The 21,001-nt window shown below is 42.9% G+C and overlaps 1 protein-coding gene across 5 annotated transcripts in view; it reads left to right on the top strand.

The window, feature by feature from the left end:
- Positions 1-21,001, top strand: part of RPS6KA2 (ribosomal protein S6 kinase A2) — a 286,123-nt gene that overhangs the window by 242,276 nt on the left and 22,846 nt on the right. For all 5 annotated transcript variants that reach the window (XR_003398161.1, XR_003398160.1, XM_026846441.1 and 2 more), the window contains exons 15-17: positions 12,040-12,129; positions 16,360-16,518; positions 18,714-18,875. Coding sequence is in view for 3 of the 5 variants with exons in the window: in XM_026846441.1 (XP_026702242.1) it covers positions 12,040-12,129; positions 16,360-16,518; positions 18,714-18,875 (411 nt within the window). In the remaining 2 variants the exon portion in view is untranslated. The remainder of the gene's footprint in view (positions 1-12,039; positions 12,130-16,359; positions 16,519-18,713; positions 18,876-21,001) is intronic.

The raw sequence follows: 21,001 nt of genomic DNA, 5'->3' as shown, positions 1-21,001 counted from the left end.
GGGTATAAATGTAACAGTGAGGTCAGAAGCAAAGGAAAATCAGATCAAACTATTTCAGTCACATCAGTATCTAGAGAAAACAAGTCAGTTAAGTAAAAGAATGATCCTAGAGCAGATGGGAGGGATTTCTGTGGATAGAAGAAAGCCTACAGTGGAAGCCTAAAGAGATTAAGAGCTCTCTTTTGTAAAACAAAGGAAATGCTACAGTTCAGAGTTCTTGGTGAATCAAATTTTTCAAAACCTGCTAGAGATTTGATGCAATTGGTGTATTCCAAAAGTTTTTCATTACTTAAAAACATTGCACTGGCTTCAAGCTTGGATCCTTACTTGTAGTGAAGCTTTCAAGCTGGATTTTCAGATGTGCTTCTTACTTATGCCAAATTCAGTGTATTTGAAAGGACATGATTGCATCTCCCTTTTTCTAAAGGTTTCTTTGCTTAGATTGTCTCTACCTCCAGCACAGATTGCTGGTAGATAACAGCCAAAGTAGAAACTGCTGGTGCTATGTCCTGTCCTACTCCCAGTATGGTGTCTGCCCCAAACGTTGCAGAGGTGTGTGTGCATAGGGGCCAGCTTCAACAGCTTTGATGCCAACTGTTTTCTTCTCCAGGTCAAAAGAATATCTTACTGGTTAAGCCTTATAGATTTTTAGTCCTTCCATGTTGTTAGAGCCAGGGGGAACAACTGGGTAAAAGGACAGGGTATACATTTCTCCCTCCCTTGAAGAAGAAAAACATGCAGTAGAGATAGTCCCAAATGAGAAGTCCATTTTTGGAGGTACCAGTATTACAGTGGAATTTGGATCTCGAAACACATGTGAATTTCACGACTTTTTCCTATCTCTCTAACCTGCTAGCCTACAATTTGGCTCCACATGTTCCACAGCTGTGAACAAAGCCAAATTTTGCAGTCTACATCTGCCTCTGGGATACAGGTTAGTTTATGATAGAGTCCTAGTAAATCCTACAGTTCATATATAATTTTGGTAATTACGAAGCACTGAAAGTACATCTATCTCAGCATGTTTTGGTATATGCAGACTGAAGAGAAGGTGCATTTTAATTAACTATAAAAATGAGATACCAGCAGAGAACTGATGTTAACATGCTATCAATAAATAGATGTCAGTAACTCGTGACAGCTGGTTTTAGCAGGCTTGTGTAATCAGACTTGCTGTATAACTCTATTTATTTTCTAATAATGGTGAGTGACGTAGTGACCAAAAACTATATGAATTCCAGAGTTGTTTCATAATTTCTTTAAACTTCATTTTCCTCTTTTGTTGATGTTCACGGTCTTGGTTTGCTTGTTTTTAGGTGGATGGCATAAGTAGATACAATAACATGCTAATCTGAAGGCAGGATCTTACGCAGGGTTATTTAGTTGGCTCTGCAATATTTTCTCCATAATCTATATTATGGTTGTGTCAGGAATTCAGTGCTGAATGCAGAAAGCATGAATGACAAAAAAAAAGGTAGTCTTCTAAGACTGACTGCAGTGTGGTGCAGTCTTCTGCAATTCTTTTAAAGAAAATAGGATTCCTGAGTACATATAGGTTTACTAAATGAAACAGGAAAAGGAAAAAAAAAAGAAGAAAAAAGATCAGTCCAAAGGTCATCAAATCTCCTTGACAGTTAAGGTGTCTGTAGAGCTAGAGACATTTGCTTAGATTTGTTTCTCCTTAACCATAGAAAGTCACTAAAGTGACTTTCCACTAAAGTGAAACAGACTGTGAAATTTTCAGGGGAGGATTTGTGTCTATTTTTATCTGTCTGGGAGGTACCAAGTGTCTGGTGTAACGTGGATAAATATATCAATATTTTAATAGGCAAGTCAATGGAAAGTTTGCTGGATAACCTCAGATTTCTTGGCCCTGAGTCTGCCAGCTTGTCAACACTAGCAGGTACCCATTCACTGATTGTCTGACCTTTCCTCCCTCTGTCTGCACCACAACATGGTACAGGGGTCAGGCCCCAGGGTATGTGCAGAGATCTCTGGATCAGATCTACTGATAAATGTATCCTCTTTAAATTTAGCTGTGAAATTTAGCAGAAATTACCTGCTGCTGGAGCAGAGCAGTAACAGGACTCTGCAAGGGAGAGGATGAGTTGCATGGGTATTGATCAAATGTTGAGGTCCTGTCTCAGTTCTCATTAGATCCCTAGTCACACAAACTCCTCTTGACTGGATGCCACTCTTTGCTAGGTGGCTGTTACAGTAAGGCTTGTGTGAATATGAGTATGGCTCTGTCACGCCTCACACTCTGGAGGAGAAATGGCATCAGGAAGAATATAATGTGATGTGAATAAAACCCATTAAAAAACCTGGCACCCAACTGAAGGGAAATGGGAGTGATAACTGTAACTCCATAAACCTGTAACTGTCCTGGCTCTTCCCCAGGATGGCTTATCAAATTATCTATGAGGAGTGTATGTCTTGTCTCTACAAGATCATACTGATGATTCTGAAAGATACTTTCCAATATTTTACTGAGAGAAAGTATCTCTGCAGTCTCTCAAAAAATTTTCATTCTTACTTGCTTTCATTCCCTGAATGATCTGTAATGCAATATACTTAATTAATTCTTAGGATAGAAATAAAAAGATCTGAATACCGGCACCAGACAAGCATTGCATAGTGTTGCTAGTGTAGTTAAAGCTTTATTAATGACATTGAAAATCAAATCTATAGATTTCTGTCTTACTAACATGCTTGCATAGAAGTGAGTTTTGCCTGTAGTACCTGAGTAGGACTGTTAAATCCTGTGGGACCATGTGCTATTTTAGTATCCATGGTTTAAAATAGAATATAAACAAATTAGAGGAAATCTATAGCAGAAAATATGAAAGAATTACAAGGCAAGCTCTATCAAGAAAGCTACAAATATATATGATGTTAAGACAGACAAGAGTCCAGTGGGATGCAATCAAAATCTATAAATATCTCTAAGGTGATATAAATGATGGATGGCAACCATTTGGCTGCTAAAGACAGCAAGACAAGACAGGATGTCTTGAAGCTAAAATAGGGAGTTTCAGAAAAAAAAAGTCTGATGGTGAGAGCAGTTGGTAAAACAGACGCTTCAAGAAGATGACCAAGATGTCCTCCCCCTCATATGCAAAGAAGTTGGATCTGTCATATTAATGGAAATGCAGCCTTACAAAATGCAGAGTTAGAGGTATAAAACCCCTTCTTAACCCTGATAAACTACAGAGAACACTGAGATTCTGGAAATTCTCTTGTCCAGACACTTCAGTAAAAGATGTTTTTCACTGTCTGAAAGATACTTAAGCTGGTAGTGTGCCACCAGATTCAGTAGGCAGTAGGGTGCCACGTAGAAGATACAGGCTTCAGAGCAGATTTATGCTCAAATCTCTGTGCTTCTTTGCATTTGCATAGGGAAGGCTGTTTTCCAGAGTGCTCTGCAAAGAAGCCAGCATGAAAAGCCCTAGACTCCAACTGGGGATCCATGACAGATATGGTAAGAGTGCTTACGAACAGCATGGACTGCTGTCCTCTAGATATGATGGAAAGATAAAATTAGTTGCAGTAAAATGGATGAAGTAGCAAAGGATTGCAGTGGAGAAAGTTGTCTGTAAGGATCTTATGTCTGATATGTGAGAGTATTTTGAAGGTTTGCCTGGCTTTCCCATTTTTAGCAACTTCAAAGGGCCTGACCCAGGCAGGGACTGCTGTATACAATTTCACTCACCACAGCAGGAGTCAACATAGCATATTTTATATGCCGTCCTCATTTTTTAAGATTTGGGTTTAGTCAAATACCTGCAAAGCTTCAATGAGTCTCACTTTTCTATTGTCTGAATTGAGCATGTTCAGGTTTCTGCCAGATACTCCTTCCATAGAAGTAAGTCAGTTCTCCCAGGAGGCACTGCTCGAATAGGCAAGACCCTGCAGCTACAGCTTCAGAAAGGATGGGCCAGTACAGAGTGCTGAGCTCTGCCTGAAGCAGGAGGGGAAGCAAGACAGAAAGCCAGGAGTGCCTTGAGCACTTTCTACAAGCAGCAAGCTTGTTTGTAGCAGCCATTGCTGGCTGGTGGCTTTTTGGGTAAATGGGATTAAGGCACTCATTAAGTCTTAACAAAATAAACAGAGGAGGCAGATGGAAATACAGAAATGTGTGCAGACCCCCCCTTAAACTCAGCTTCAGAGCAAATCTTAGATGTGCAGTGGTTGTACATCCCCTCTGATGTAAGGATTCTTGCAGCCTCATTCCCATTTGGTCACAAAGCTCACAGTGCCTCTCTCCTTCACATGGCTAAGCCTCTGAAGATGTGAGATGATGCTATTTCACTACTAACTAGATCTTTTCTGAGACTTAGGATCAGGCAGCAGTTTTCCTACAGCTTAGTAATATCATGTTTCTCATCTCTAGCTTTCTTGCCAAATAACTAAGTATTCTGGACAGAATTTGGTCCTTTGTGGCTCTGTTTCTCTTTTGGGGCCATTTAAACCGTGTTTTTTGTATTTGTCTTCCATACTGATGTAATAATTTTCCCCTTTTATAAGATCTGAATATGATATACTGGTTTCCATCCCTGAAGCTTTTTGTAAAAGAAGGTGGGAGTAGCACTGCAGTCATTTTACAGACTGAAAACTCATCAGTCTGATCCAAGGATGTGTGCTAGGTCTGAACAGAGCAGACTAAAACACAGTACAGAGCCTTTCCCACTGAGCTATTCTGACTCTGAAACTGCAGACATCTCTCTCTAAAGTGAGCTTTTGTGTTTCACAGGTGATACTGGAAAAAAATTTGTTAATGTTTCTGCGTTGCTTAGAAAATGTGTGCTACTGTATAAATGCTAATTAGTAAGTACTACAGTTGCAGTTGACAGCTTAGGAGTGCTGTCAGCAAACACTGGCAGCGAGTGGGCATGCTCTTGTGTGCAGAAAATTTAATGTCTCACCCACACAGCTTGATCTGATGGCCAGTGATTATTTCAGAAAAGATTTTCTATTAGCAAGTATTGCTAATTAGGACGGTTTCTTTTAATATGCATTTCACTATTTTTTCTGAAAGATTTAAGCATGGATGGGGGTAATGAATCTATACAGCTAATCAAAACTAATAGCACAGCAAATAGTCCCTCAGAAACTATTAAACTTGCAATAGTTCTCCTTGGAGACATCTTAAGTGTAACATTATACCATGTCCTTTTAAATAATGTTAGCCTTTCTGCGGTGATTTTCATCCAGCTTGAGTAATTTCACATCAAAAAAGGAACCAAATTGGCATGAATATGGCTTATTTTTAGTAGTAAATATTACTGGAACGGAAACCTGTACATTTTCCAGCAGCACAGAACTTCAGAACTCTCTCTCTTTCATTGGAATTAATATCGTAGATGAAACTGTCAGATTAAAATCTCTGCATATGTTACTGCACCTCCTTTCTTCAGAAGGATGCGAATCCCACCTATAGTCGGTTCCACCAGTGGTGACCTGAATTTTCAAATATATCATAGATATGCTGTAGACATAATGTGCAAAGGGACACAAAATTAATTCCTCCTTTGCTCATACCTCCTCTCCCAGAAAAGGAAGGGATTTCTACAGGGAGTATCGCATCACACAGTATTATATGGCTCTCTTCTTAAATGTGATTAAACCGTACTTACACTCCAAACAGACTTTAGAAAAAACTGTAATAAAAAATAAAGCAGCTTTAAAAAGTGCATAAAGCTCTCTTTCTCCTTCATGCTTTTTCCACAAAGACACTGTAAGTTCCCTGGTGCTGGTCAAAAGGCTCTTTAGGTAGCCTCACTGGCTAAACAGACCAGCAGCCTCAGCTGTGGCTGGTTAAGGTATTGCAGTGCCCATGTGTCTGCCCTGATGCTGGACTTCCAGTTGCTGTAGCCAGAACAAGCAGGTTAGGACTGTAGCAGCGGCTTAGTTGCCTCAGTTCAAATGCTTGTATCTCAGTTTCAACTGCTAGGAAAGGTCACTTGGGGCAGTTGAAGAAGAGGCAGACACTGGTCCAATTTGGGACTGGGGGAAAATAAAGGGCAGCCAAGGAGAGATACGCCTTATCCCCCTGCAGCACAACCCACCAAAGCTCCTCAGTCAAAGCTTCACAACCTACTTATTATCTGTGCCCATGCTGCAAGGTGTACCTTTAGTGCCTCCCAATATTTGTGGTTGATGTTGTGAAATAAATCCATTAAAATAAAATGGAGAATTTTTGCTGCAGTCCACGTTAGTGGCACACACCACAGTGTTAGGGGTTATACCACAGTGCCAGTGTTAGGTACATTTAGCTTGACTTTCCCAAGAAGGGTCTACCATTTCCCATTTCGACTGATGTGATTAGACAGAGCTTTTGTGTCCTGTTTCACTTAAGGGGAAACATCAAGTCAGAGCCAAGAAGATGTTTTTGCGCAGTCTTGTTTGTTCATTAAGGATACACAAAGTCCTTTCTCCCCAGCACAGGAAGACCCAACAACAGACAGCAGTTTCCTCACTGCTAACTCCAGTTTAGCCTGGCCAGAGCCCCATCCTTTCTCCTAAGGCCCATATCACTGCTCTTCCCATCAGTGCATCTCTTTTCTTTCTTCTCACTTTGTTGCTTTTTTCTCACCCTTTCTTTTAGGCTGTTCATTTTTCAGACAGCAAAGGCAGTTAAATTGTCACCTCCTACCTCTTGCCTTTTTCCAATCTCACAACCATAGTGATGGAGAACTCCATGTAAGAAAAACAGCCGTCCTCCTCATGCAAGGTCACCCAGGTTAATTTCAGCTGCTTGAAAAGGCAATTTCTATTAACGGGGCTAATTCTGCCCAAAGCAGGTTAGGGAGTGCTTATACATACCATTTCCTTGACAGGGCTGTGAAGGCTGTAACCCCCAGCTGGTGGATGGTATCAAACAGCTAAGGACTGTTAACAGCTGCTAATGGCATAACCAGATCCAGAAGAAGAAATTTATCTATACAGTTGGAGGTGCGCAAGTACCTTCACAAAACTTGTAAAAACTGGCCAGACACATTAATTAGGATTCTGAAAGTATTCTCTCCTGATCCTTTCTTCCTTGATACAGTTCAGCATTGTCCTCTGATGGAGTTTTACTCATTTTAAAATACCATGAGGTTCTTGCCCTAAATTCCACTGAAGAAAATGCATCTTTTCTTTCAGCTAGTCAGTAAAATACACAAAGGATGTGATAGTCAAAGAACAAACAAGTCTCCTATTAGAACAAAGGATGCTATTGCATGTGCTGAGCTCATTTTACTCTGAAATTGTTTCACCCACTGCTTAATACAGATGAGTTTCTAAGCAATCCCTGGGTGTCCAATACATAGAGAAAAGTCTATTTGTTGAATGGCTCAGTTTCTTATTTTTCCAAAGGACAATAGAAGAGCCCTGTGCTTCATAGCTCTTCCCTGCCAAAATACAACAGAGCTCTTGTTACGTTTTCAGTTAAGTTATTTATACTTTGTGATGACTTTCTGAGTTGGTGTTCTTCACCACACATCTACAGAGAGAAATAGAAAAGTAGCATAATTACATATTACTCAAAACCTCAGGACTAGTAGCAGAGAAAAATCTTGCCTTAATTTTGTAACAGAGGGTGTTTATGTAGACATTTTAGCTGAGTTCAAATCAGAATGAATTTCCTAAAGACAAGACATCATTCCTTGCACAGGAACTGCTGCAGGAGGTTCATGGGCTGTCACAGAGAGGAATAGAGAAGAGTCTGTCTTCATGCAAAACACAACATCTCAGAGGAAACAGAGTGACCAGGGTAGCAAATGCTCTTTGTTACCACAAAAGATATGTAGAAATTACACAGTTTTCCTCAGCTTTTAATCAGGGTTTAAGAGTGTCATTGCCTAACTAAAATTCAGACGGACATATTTAGCTTGCCAGCATCCAACAGTAGAGCTTGAAAGCTACTAGATAGGAAAACAACTAACTGATTAATAGTAATACTAATTCTGAACAAGAGCAGACACTGTGTCACGTGCTGTGGCCATGTGTGTATCCCACATGTTCATCTATCCCAATCTGTAACATTAAAAGTTTTTTTTTCTTTCTAGCATTGGAGCTTTCAGTATACAGGTAGAAAACAATCCAGAGCCTTTGGTCGTTATTGGAACAGGGTAGCCAACAGGCTATCTTTGTGGGGTCTCTCTGGGCAGCCTGAAAGCATAGCTCTGAGAGATGTTGTATTAAAATTAATTTGAGGACCATACCTAACTGCTACATTGGTTGTGTGTGAAGTGCCACATATGCTGTTGTCTGGTGTTCACAATCTGCACTGGTTGAATTCAGTGGACAAAGCTAAAACCTCCCCATATGCAGAGGTGGACTGACAATAAAGCTGATCGTTCAAAATTAGAGATAATTAAACTCTAAAGCAGGAGAAGGAGGAAGAAACAGTAACACAGGAAAGGAAAGCCAAGTGCGTGGTATGGGTGTCTGCTCTTGTAGTGGTTCACTGCCGATCAAAGCCCACTGGAAAGAACATCTGTGTCCCCACTCTGCGAGAGCCCAGAGGGGCACCAGAGCTCAGTGCAGTGGGAACACAGCCCCAAGGAGCCAACAGATGCTTGCCAGGTCCCCTCTGGAAAGGACCAGCAAGAAGAGTGCCTTGGTTTGTTTCCAGGAGGTAGAGTACAACCACGCTTAGATTTTGGAATGCCTCCCTCACCTTCTCTGGCAATCACTAGGTCTCACTCAGTGAACACTTTTCAAATTACAGTCAAGACTGCTTCATATATCTTGGCATTGATCCACTGCAGGAATGGGGGTGTGTGTGTAGATAACGTAGGATTGTAGATGAAGTGTTCACAGTGATTTTGGACTCTGTGCCCAGCAGCCTGGGTGTTACTGTCTGGAGAAGGAAGGAGTTACTGCACAAGTACAGCAGAAGACACGTGCTTTTGCCAGGAGGCCAAACAGCCCAGCGGCTGGATGGTGAGCGGGAGGACAGTATGCAGAGAGTGCCATGCCAGGGCTGCCTCTGTTCTGTCTCTCTCCTGCCACATCTGCACAAGGTGCTCAGAGCATGCTTCTTCTCCATGTTATGTACAGCAACGCTCTCACTGAAAGTTAGAAAGTACAGTTGCACACAAAGCTCTTATTTAACACCTGTCTGGTGAAACCACTGCCTTTTACTTACATAATTTAATTAATTTATTCTGATTTTGAGAATCTCAGAACTACTTGTGAATATCTCTGGAAGTCCACAACACATCTTCCTTAGCCCCTCTGTTCGATAAGGAGCACTGGGCCTGCATTTTACCACAGCTCATTTTGGCACTAAGCTGGGCCAAGATTTGCATGTGTTGGGGATGCAGCATCTCATGTTGTGTTGCAGACATCTCTGGGTGCAAAGGGAGGCAGCAACCACTGGCTGAACCACCCTGACACATCAGCTTCCATCTTTGGAAAATCTGGTGTGGGTTTAGCAACACATAGAAACAATTTCTGAAGAGGAAGACCAAGAGAATCAGGTATCGCAGTGGAGCTATGGGGCATATTTAAGGAGCTGCTTTGGCCATTGCAGTGTGTGAATAAAGAAACTGTGCATACTGCAGCCAGTCTGAGCTGAGGAGAAATTTCTGTGGAAGTTGCAGCAGCCACCTCCTTTGCTGCTTTATTAGTTGCAGACCAGGTGGAAGTCACAGGCACACTGAAGTGAGGCACTGTCAGGGTGACAGTCTCACACTGTGGAGGAAAAAAATGGTTCTGGTCTGTCCAACCAGACTGCACAGGGACTGAGAGGAGTTTGGCAGGTCCCTTCACAGCTCTGTCAATGTTCTGTTGTGTGGCCAAGGGCAGCTTGTCCATTTAATCACTGTATCACAGCTTGTGCACACATTAAAGCAAAAAGCATGCATATTTAGCGGCACTGTCTTGCGATTTGTACTTATATAGCATATTGAGAATTAGAAGCATTACATATCATCTACTGCTGTTGCTACTAAATCAGTAGCAGACAGCTTCAGGTTATGTTATTTTGAGCTTTGTGTCAATAGCTGAGACTATTTTCAGTTCGGATTTTTTTTAAGCCATATATATACATTTATAGTCCTGCATTATTAATAGTTGCTCAAAATTTTCCATAGCTCTGGATATTTCCTTTCACAGGAAAATACAACAGAAAAGGAATCTGGAATATATTGCTAACTACAGTACCACAGTGATAGTAGTACTTCACACAGTGATACTAGTACTTGCTGCAGTAAATTCTGCTGGTTTGTAAAAGGCAGGCAGATCCTAACAGAAGCACGTGTATGTAACTCCATTAACTTGGCAAGAGCTGTATTAATTTAGCCAAGGAAGTGGCCCTGAGGAATTTTTTATATGTTAGAGTTACTGGTTGAGTGGGACACATTCAGTCGCCTTGGTTGTATTTATGAGGAGTCATTCAATCAGGGTTTCATTGGCTTTTTGAGAATGTCTCAACTAAACTGGGAGAACAACATTATAATCTAAGGAGAAATTGCTATTATGTTTTTTTTCACTCACCTTTTTTGAGTTTTTTCCTTCATTTGTTCAAATGTGGACAACAGCCATCTACCTACATCAGCTCCCTGTTGCACCTTCACTTGTCACACTGGTATTAATTCAGAATCAAATAACTGATATGGCTTCAAACGCATACATCAGCCTTGGACAACTACTGACCATTATTATCATTGCCAATGAATGCCAGTCATGATGACTACAAAACCTCAGATATGCATTCAAGTAGGCACTAACTGTTGCATAAAATTCTAGACATGTACTTAATGTCTTTCACCATAATTAAGTCATAAAAAATGCATGCAAAAGCAGCCATCTCATTAACAAATGAGATTTTTTAAAAAGTTGTTTCCCTGCAAACACCATTGTTTTAAATCTGTGGTCTGTTCTTAGTCTGTCTAGTTCTTAGAGAGAGCTAACCACATTTAAAGTTGAAAGTCTTGAAATCCAAGCCAGTAATGGAATTACGATTTTCTGCAAAAGCACCCATTCCTCTTCGGTAAACATGTTATTCCAAAGTACTGCTGCTGGCTTTGAGCAATAAGAAATTGTGCCAAAATACTGTACTCCTAATGAGTTTCTAGTGGAAAGTCTTCTGCTATTCCCTGTGCAGTTGCATTTGAGATTCCAAAATGAAGAGATCTCCCTTGGATTTTTTTATAGCTATTTCTTGTTTCATATTTATCATTTAAGTCTGCAAAGTGAGAAGCATTAATTAGTGCTCTCAGCTGGGCAAATGATCAAAGCTCTTTGACTGACATGACAAATATATGTAATAGAATCACTGTTGAGAAGTTGGTGACATCCTAACAGCAGGCTTTACATGCAGTGATGCTCTCTAAGCAGCAGGTGTCATGTTTTTCTGAGCCCTGCTGCTATAAAACTAAAAAGTTTTAATGTTTCATTATACTCTCTGTTAAGACAAAAGATGCTGAATACAAAAAAGTGATATATAGAGCAGATTTCCTTCTAGCTTAGGAATGGGCAGAGTTTGGTTACATGGATAAATGCCATCTCTGGCGACTCTCTTGTTCGTTACAACAGCACAGCCCAAAGAACCAAGTGATTACCAATAGCTTCAAGTCAGATATCCCCTGATGGTAAATGTCTATACTTCTTCATTTCTGACAGACCCGCCTGATAAGTAATTTCTATTAATTTATCAGCAGATACACAAGCATATGACAATATTATGAATGTATCCGGTTTTTGTGTCAAAGAGGTAATTTTAAAACTATTATTATTCTAAAACTCTCCAGGTTGTTTGATTTCTAAATGACACTTCTTATAACTGCCATTATTTATGGGCAAACAAAATTGTAGGCATCAAAAAAATAGGCCTACGCCTTCTGAATCTGAACTAATTATTGCTCCATCTGCTTTGGCATATAGTCAGCATGGCTCTCATTTGCAGAGAGTTTGAACTGTCCTCTCCTAGAATAATAATGAATAGAAGAATTTTAAGTACTAATTTCTTTAAACTGTAGAAATTGCTTGCTTTGTGCTTAGTGCTGCTAGCCAGTATCTTACTACACTATGCTTCATTTATTCCAGATAATTGATAAGAGCAAGAGAGACCCCTCAGAAGAAATTGAGATCCTTTTGCGGTATGGACAGCATCCAAACATTATTACTCTTAAAGATGTGAGTAGTCTTTGAGCACTTCAGCATTAAATGATTTTCACCTTATGGTCAGGCTCACCTACTACTCTGTGCCTGTAAAATTCTTCAGTTGATGGTCAGAGCTAAAGTCATACCCATTGAAATCAAGGAAAAAAAATGTGACCTAAGAGATTCCTGGATAGCAGTTGAGAAGACTGGTCAGGTTATACATTCTCCAATTATTTTCTAACCAACTGCAGATAAAAGCAAAGGGGCACAGTGCTAGCGAACAACAAAATGTGTTTGGTTTTGCAGCACTTTTTAGAAGTTTTCAGAAGTTTCAGAAACACCTAGTTGGGTGTTTTCAAGCAAGTTGCTGGGCATGCACTGTGGTGCTGCTGGGCAGGGACTCCTCTTTCATGAGCAGCAGCCATTCCCATATGGCCTCTGGTATCTGCTTTGTTGGGAAGAGGAGAGCTCACAAAGTCACTAGGGTTTCCCTTAGTAGTGTTTTAATGCCAGGTGACTCCACCACCTCCCTGGGCAGCCTATTCCACTGTCTGACCACTCTCTCTGTGAAAATTTTTTTCCTAATGTCCAGTGTAAACCTCCCCCGTTGGAGTTTAAAGCTGTTCCCCCTTGTTCTGTCATTAATCACCTGTGAGAAGAGACCAGCACCAACCTCTCTACAGTGTCCTTTCATGTAGCTGTAGGGAGCGATGAGGTCTCCCCTCAGCCTTCTCTTCCTCAAGCTGAACAGTCCCAGCTCCTTCAATCGCTCCTCACAGGATCTGTTCTCCAGGCCCTTCACCAGCTTCGTTGCCCTCCTCTGCACTCGCTCCAGCACCTCGATATCTCTCTCGCATTGAGGTGCCCAAAACCTGGACACAATACTCCAGGTGTGGCCCCACCAGTGCAGAGTACGGGGGGACTATCACCTCCCTACTTCTGCTGGTCACACTATTCCTAATACAAGCCAGGATGCCGTTGCCTTTCTCTGCCACCCGGGCACACTGCCGGCTCATGTTCAGCTGCTTGTCAATTAGAACCCCCAAATCCTTCTCTTCCAGCGAGCTCTCCAGCCACACCTCCCCAAGCCTGTAGCGATGCAGAGGGTTGTTGTGGCCCAAGTGCAGGACCTGGCACTTGGCCTTGTTGAAACTCATCCCGTTAAGGTTGGCCCACTGATCCAATCTATCCAAGTCTCTCTGTAGAGCCTTTCTATCCTCATGCAGATTGACATTCCTGCTTAACTTGGTGTCATCTACGAACTTACTGATAATACACTCTATGTCCTTATCAAGATCATCAGTAAAGATGTTGAACAGAAATGGTCCCAACACCGAGCCCTGGGGAACACCACTTGTGACCGGCCACCAGCTGGATTGAGCTCCACTGACCACCACTCTCTGGGACCGTCCATCCATCCAGTGCTTGACCCAGCAGACTGTACACTCATCCTGGCCATGAGCAGCCAGTTTTTCTATGAGAATTCTGTGGGGAACTGTGTTGAATGCTTTTCGAAAATCCAGGTAGACAATATCCACAGCTTTTCCCTCATTCCATAGTTGGGTCATCTTGTCATGGAAGGAGATCAGGTTTGTCAGGCAGGACCTGCCTTTCATAAACCCATGCTGACTAGGCCTGATCCCCTGGTTGTCCATTACTTTTAATGGCACTCGAGATGACCTGCTCTATGACCTTCCCTGGCACCAAGGTCAGACTGACTGGTCTATAGTTTCCCGGATCCTCCTTTCTGTCTCCTTTGTAGCTGGGTGTCACATTTGCCACCCTCCAGTCCAATGGGACCTCCCCAGTTAGCCATGACGTCAGGTAAATCATGGACAGCAGTTTGGCAAGCACATCTGCCAACTCCCTCAGCACCCTTGGGTGTAACCCATCTGGTCCCACAGACTTGTGAGCATCCAAGTGGTGCAGCAGGTCTCTGACTACCTCCTCTTTAATTGTGCTGGCCTCATTCTGCTTCCCCTCCCCATCTCCCAGCTCATGAGGCTGGGTGTCCAGGGAACAGCCAGTTCCACTGCTAAACACTGAGGCAAAGTAGGTATTGAGCACCTCAGCCTTTTCCTCATCCTTAGTTACCATGTTTCCCTCTGCATCCAGTAAAGGAGGGAGATTTTCCCTAATCCTCCTTTTACTGTTAATGAATTTATAGAAACATTTTTTGTTATCCTTAACAGCTGCAGCCAAGTTGAGCTCTAGCTGTGCCTTGGCTCTCCTAATGTTCTCCCTGCATAACTTCACTACATCTTTATAGTCCTCATGAGAGACCTGCCCCCTCTTCCAAAGGCAATAGATTCTCCTTTTGTTCTTGAGATCCAGCCAAAGGTCCCTGTTTAGCCCAGCTGGTCTCCTTCCCCTCCTGCTTGTTTTTCGTCACACGGGAACAGCTCGCTCCTGTGCCTTTAAGACTTCTCTTGAAGCATGACCAGCCTTCCTGGACTCCCATATCCTTCAGGGCAGCCTCCCAAGGGATTTTGTTAATCAGTCTTTTGAACAGGTCAGAGTCAGCCCTGCAGCAGTCTAAGGTGGCAGTTTTACTAACCCCTCTCTTTGTTTCTCGAAGGATCAAAAACTCAGTCATCTCATGACCACTGCACCCTAGACAGCCTCCAACCTTTACCTCCCCCACAAGCTCTTCCCTGTTCACAAGCAGCAGGTCCAGGAGGGCACCTTCCCTGGTCGGCTCCCTCACCAGCTGTGTGAGGAAGTTATCCTCCACACATTCCAGGAACCCCCTGGATTGTTCCCTCTCTGCTGTGCTGTGATCCCAGCAGATACCCTACAAGAACAATGGCAAGTGACCATGAGATTTCTCCCAGCTGTTTATAGAAAGCTTCATCCACCTCACTGCTTTGGTTGGGGTTCTATAGCAGACTCCCACAGCAAGATCTGCTTTATTGGCCCTTAACCTAAACCAAACACTCTCAACCCCGTCATCACTGTACTTGATTTCTGAGCTCTCATAACATTCTCTAACATACAGGGCCACTCCCCCACCTCTCCTTCCCTGTCTATCCCTCCTGAAAAGCTTGTAGCCATTGACTGCAGCACTCCAGTCATGTGAGGCATCCCACCACGTTTCTGTTATAACTACTGTGTCATAGTTCTCCTGCTGCATCATGGCCTCAAGCTGCCCCTGTTTGTTGCTCATACTGAGTGCATTGGTATAGATGCACTTGAGATGAGCTAATGAATCCAACACCTTTTTGTGAGTGTGAGCCCCATTCTCTACCAGACCCTTCTCAGGTGCTTCCACGGTTTCTAAACATCTTTCCCTTCTCTCAAATGAAGTAGCAAGAGAGCCCTCACCAGTCCACCATCCTTCAAGGCCTTGGCATGCTTCCCTTGAGCTTATTCCTAACAGGCCCAGTTATCTCCCCGTCCCTCTTCATATCTAGTTTAAAGCCCTGTCAATAAGCCCTGTTAACTCCTGCCCCAGAATCCTTTTCCCTCTCTGGGACAGCTGCATCCCACCCGTCTCATTTGTTGCCAACAGACCAGGTGCCTTATAGACTTTGCCATGATCAAAGAACCCAGGATTCCTGTGGTGGCACCAGTCTCTGAGCCGTGTGTTAATCAGATGCGTTTTCCACCCTCTTTCAGTGGTTTTCCCTTCCACTTGAGGGATTGATAAAAACACAACCTGAGCTCCTGAGCCTTCAACTAGCCACTCATCTTCCAATTTTGACAAAAAAGTCTTTTACCCTATGCAATTGATGCTGGAGGTAAAAACACCTTGCAGCTGATGTCAACAATGTATTCACCAGATTTACAAATATAAACTACATGATATAATTGGAAGCAGGTCTTGGCCAACAGTATAATACAGTTCATTTAGCTGATCATGATTCAAAGGGAAATATTGATATTTGAAATGGCAAATGTTACCCTTCAGAGAGAACACTACTGAGAAGGAGGCTTGGGTGACAGCCAGTAGACATTTCAGGCTGTGTGAAGTGATGCTGCTTTTAGCAGCTTGGTCTACTCTGCTACATAGCAGACCAGGAAAGCTGCATTTCTGTGTGGACAAATCATCGAGCTACTACAGGCATGAGAAAAAAGTAATGATTAAGTCATTTTATATGGTTTCCTTTTCTGTTGTTAAGCATAATAAGCACATTTCCCACACATTAGCTGACATTTTCTTCTTGCAACATCTCACACAAGCAAGCCAACACTGTGATTAAAGGACTAACCATCACCAAGTTAATGGATCCAAAATATATATTTATTCTACTACTCTTCCAGGTCTATGATGATGGGAAATATGTGTACTTGGTGATGGAGCTGATGAGGGGAGGTGAACTCCTGGACCGCATTCTTCGGCAGAAGTGTTTCTCAGAGAGAGAGGCCAGTGCTGTGCTGTGCACCATCACCAGGACTGTGGACTACCTGCACTCTCAGGGCGTAAGCACTGCTTTTTGGGCTATCCGCATCAACCTTCTTAAAAAATTACTTTTAGAAAAAGCAAATAGCAGTGATTTTGCTTCTCTGAAATGTAAATACATTTTAAAAAAAATCTTTCTCCATATTTATATTTAGATTTTGTTTGTGAAATAGGGTCATGGACTTTTTAGCCAACTGAACTGCAGTATGTTGAAGTGGTATTTTCATCCCCAAATTACACTGATTTTCAAGTTCATGTACCTTGTTGAGGTATTAGCTGTTTACTTTTTATCACAGTCATTATTGCAGTACCTGATCTTTTTAACCGAATTTCAAATAGGGTAGCTGAATCAGCAGATAAGCAGAAAATCAAATGCTCAGCTTTCCAAACAAAATGGCAGTTTGAGCAGCTGATGAGAAAGGTTTCTGACATGCTATTAAAGAGCTGGCTTTTAAAATCTAAGCTTTCTATATACAGCACTTTGAAAACCACTTTTCAGGGACAAGCAGTTTGAATGACTAGTCAAATATTTGCTGTTTTTTCTGTTTCATGGTTAAAACGAGTGCATTTTGTGCTTGGGCTTATATGTTTTCATGATAGGTTTTCAGTCCTGCTATAACCAGTGGAGGTTGTTTTCCCACCACTGAAATGCAGCACCTCTGGTAAAACACACAGCCACTTGAAAGTTGCATATCTACAGAAAGAATTTTTGTGAATACATTTTGAAATGAGGAAAAAAAGATCCCTCCCTTCAAGTGTGACCCACTCACATGGGCAATTGCCAGAAGACCCTTACACACTTTCCTTCTCTGATGGTTGTGTTGGGCTTGCAAGGCAAGGTTTTTTGGTAGCGTGAGGCCACAGGGAGAACCTGCAAGAGCCTGCTAGAAGCTTCCCCTGTGTCTGATAGAGCCAATGACAGCCGGCTCCAAGACAGACCTGCCACTGGCCAAGGCTTAGTCCATTACCAATAGTGGTAGCACCTCTGTGAGAACATATTTAAGCAGGAAAAAAAACTGCTGAGGTAATCTGCAGCAGAGAGAGGAGTGAGAATATGTGAGAGAAACAATTCTGCAGGCACCAAGGTCAGTAAAGGAGGGGGAGGAGATGCTCCAGGTGCCAGAGCAGAGACTCCCCTGCAGCCCGTGGTGCAGCCCATGGTGGGGCAGGCTGTGCCCCTGCACCCATGGAGGTCCATGGTGGAGCGGAGATCCACCTGCAGCCCAGGGAGGACCCCACGCCAGAGCAGGTGGATGCCCCTGAAGGAGGCTGTGACCCCATGGGAAGCCCACGCTGGAGCAGGCCCCTGGCAGGACCTGTGGCCTCATGGAGAGAGGTCCCATACTGGAGCAGGTTTGCTGTCAGGACTTGTGACCCCGTGAGGGACCCATGCTGGAACAGTCTGTTCCTGAAGGACTGCCCCACAGGAGGGACCCATGCTGGAGCAGAGGAAGAGTGTGAGGAGTTCTCCCCCGGAGGAGGAAGGAGCTGCAGAGACAGTGTGATGAACTGGCCACAACTTCCATCCCCTGCTCCCCTGAGCGGCTGAGGGTTAGGAGGTAGAGAAAATCAGGAGTGAAGTTGAGCCCAGGAAGAAGGGGTGGGTGAGGAAGGTGTTTTAAAGATTTGATTTTATTTCTCATTATCCTGCTCTGATTTGATTGGTAATAAATGTAATTAATTTTTCCTCAAGTCAATTCTGTTTTGACCATGACAATAATTTGTTTGTGATCCCTCCCTGTCCTTATTTCAATCCACAAGGTTTTTGTTATATTTTCTCTCCCCTGTCCAGTTGAGGAGGGGGAGTGATAGAGCGGCTTTGGTGGGCACCTAACATCCAGCCAGGGTCAACCCACCACAGACAGGATTTCTCCTTTGCCTTTCAGCTGGCCGTCAGGTTCCAGGAGACTCTGACGCCAAGGTGTTTGTACAGCAACCCCCTCTGACCACCCTAGGAAAAGTATCCTCCCACAGAGCAGCAGCCTCCATCTTATTAACACAGCACAGGCTGTCAAACAAGTTCTTTCTGATTTTAACAGACATTAACATTTCTTTTCCCTTCATTTGCCCAAGGATTTTAAGCAGTTTTTCTCCAAAACTTAAATATTTTAGGCATGAGCTCTTGACCGACCTCAAACAGCAGACCAGAAATGGCAGCCAAGCCTGGATGCTCCCTGACCTCTGCTCACTTGTTACTCATTGTTTTCTTGTTAAGGTGGTGCACCGAGATCTGAAGCCAAGTAATATCCTCTACATGGATGAGTCAGGAAACCCAGATTCCATCAGGATCTGTGACTTTGGGTTTGCCAAGCAACTGAGAGCGGAGAACGGGCTGCTCATGACTCCCTGCTACACAGCCAACTTTGTTGCCCCTGAGGTAGGATCACATTTCAAAGCCGTGAGTAATGAACATGTTTTAAGAAGCAGTCCTTCCTCCCTTTCCCTTTTTCTCGATGTCTTTACAAGAGGACCAAGGCAGAAACCAGGCTACTGGCACTTGCACAGCCTCTGTTACCGTAAATTTCCTATTCCTGGCCTTGTCAGGCCAGTTGTTTGTCTCCAGATGGAAGTCAGTATCTGTCTCAGACTGACATACACAATGACTTGGCTCATTACTAGGATAAATACCCTTTTTTCAGTAGCTGCTTCTACTCAGCTTCTCCTCGAGTGCACTGCATCAGAACGGAATAAGACTTAAGAGGAAAGTCTTGATGTCAGGAGTAAGACTCAAAAGAAAAATCCATGCATGAATTCCTTACCATGCTGAAGTCAGTGGGAGCTTTATTGTTGACTTCATTGAGCTAGAGTAACATCTCTCCACTTGGGCTTTCCTAGTACCAATCCCCCCTGTTATGGGGCATGTAGGAAAGGGCTGCTTTCCCATTTTTACAAACAGGTAAATGGAGGCAGACCAAATAGCCTGCCTCAGGCACAGAGAGAGGTGGCTCTGCATTGCTGGTGAGTGCTGTTCCTTCCATTCAGTCCCATGGGAGTGGGTTTGAGTCCCACAGCTGTTTGAATGGTTTGGGCTATTTGCTGTATTTGACCCCTGAGACGTTCATAGCTGCTTCCTTCCAATGAAGTAGCAGGAAGTTAATTTTCTGGGTAATCATCCATTTCTCGGAGTGATGCTTATCAGAAATTTTAGTATTTGCAATACACAACTTCAAATGTGTGTCTTCCTCTGCTTGTTATGATCCTTATAAGAAAAATACATAAGAAAAAACTATTGCCTTTCAGTACTTCATCTGTTCTCTACTGTCAAATACCACTTGGTATCATTCAGCAGTCTTTTCTTCCCCATAACTGTCCTCCATCCAGTGTTCATCTGGGTGGTATGTAACTGGATAAGAGAAAAATGGTGTGATCTTTCTGTACAAGGTCCTTTCATGATACTAAAAGTTACAGGAATCACAGACTTCTAGCATGGGAAGGAGAATTTGTTAAATTGAGACCATTGCTGGGGCAGTATAAATTCAGAGCAGATTTTCTTCAGAAAAAAATCTTCCATTGCCAAGACAGATTGATTTTTTATTTTATTGCTGGTTGGTTAGGTTTTCATTTTAGAAACTAGAATGAGCTGTTTAAAATTTATCCAAATATGTAAAAAAAGTTCTGTGGCACCACAGCAGTTGCATAGCTAAACTGAAAAATAATCATGTTTTTAATATTTAAAGCACTCAGATTTTCTCCAAGATACAATGTGCTTAAAATAGGTGTAGCTATTTTTCATGATGAGCTATTTTGTATAGTGTTTGTAATCACAAACATTGGCAGCCCAGTGCAGATTCAGATCAGACTGCAGAAGTCACGCTCCCAGACGTTTGTGATGAGTAAGACAGATCCTGCTAATGCAGGAAACGCTGGAGATCATTGAAACATTACCAGAACTGGCAGAGAGCTTACATAAAGCCTTGAGCGCTTTTACATTTTACCTGTGATGTAATACTGCCCTCCAGCCTGGACTTGACTTTCATGTTCCCTGCCTGAGCCCCGCTGCGACGTCTGCCGTGCACCCTTGAAAGTAAACAAGAAGGCAGAAAGTCAGCTGAGCTGATGGCACAAGAGGACTGTGGCAGAGGAAGGAGGATATGTTTGCCCGCTTGGATCCCCCTTGATTTTGGAAGCCCTTTGCGCGGGGTCCAGCTGAGCACAGGAGTGGGGTGAAGGCTCTCCAGGCGGGGGACACGCTGCCGCCTGCTGTGAGTCGTGCTGCGAGCGGGGAGCGAAGAACGAGGCCAGGTCCAGAGGGAGAATGCAGCCCACCAGTTCCCTGCTGATGCTGCAGGGCACTTCTGGAGAAAGTAAAAATATTTTATTCTACAGTTTTCTTCCAAAATCCATGAAGAACTACTGTTTTGGCATTTGGAATTATGAGCCTGTTTATTCGTTTTCATACCCATACACATCCCTTCTTGTGTCACAACTGAGAAAAGCCTGTATTTGTAACATTGTTAATCCAATAAATCAAAGCCTATAGAAACAGAAGGGGTTTGGATAAAT

This window comes from Athene cunicularia, assembly GCF_003259725.1.
Source record: "Athene cunicularia isolate RWA chromosome 3 unlocalized genomic scaffold, athCun1 chr3_part1, whole genome shotgun sequence".
NCBI classification, from domain to species: Eukaryota; Metazoa; Chordata; class Aves; order Strigiformes; family Strigidae; genus Athene; species Athene cunicularia.
This window is presented reverse-complemented; position numbering and strand designations above follow the sequence as displayed.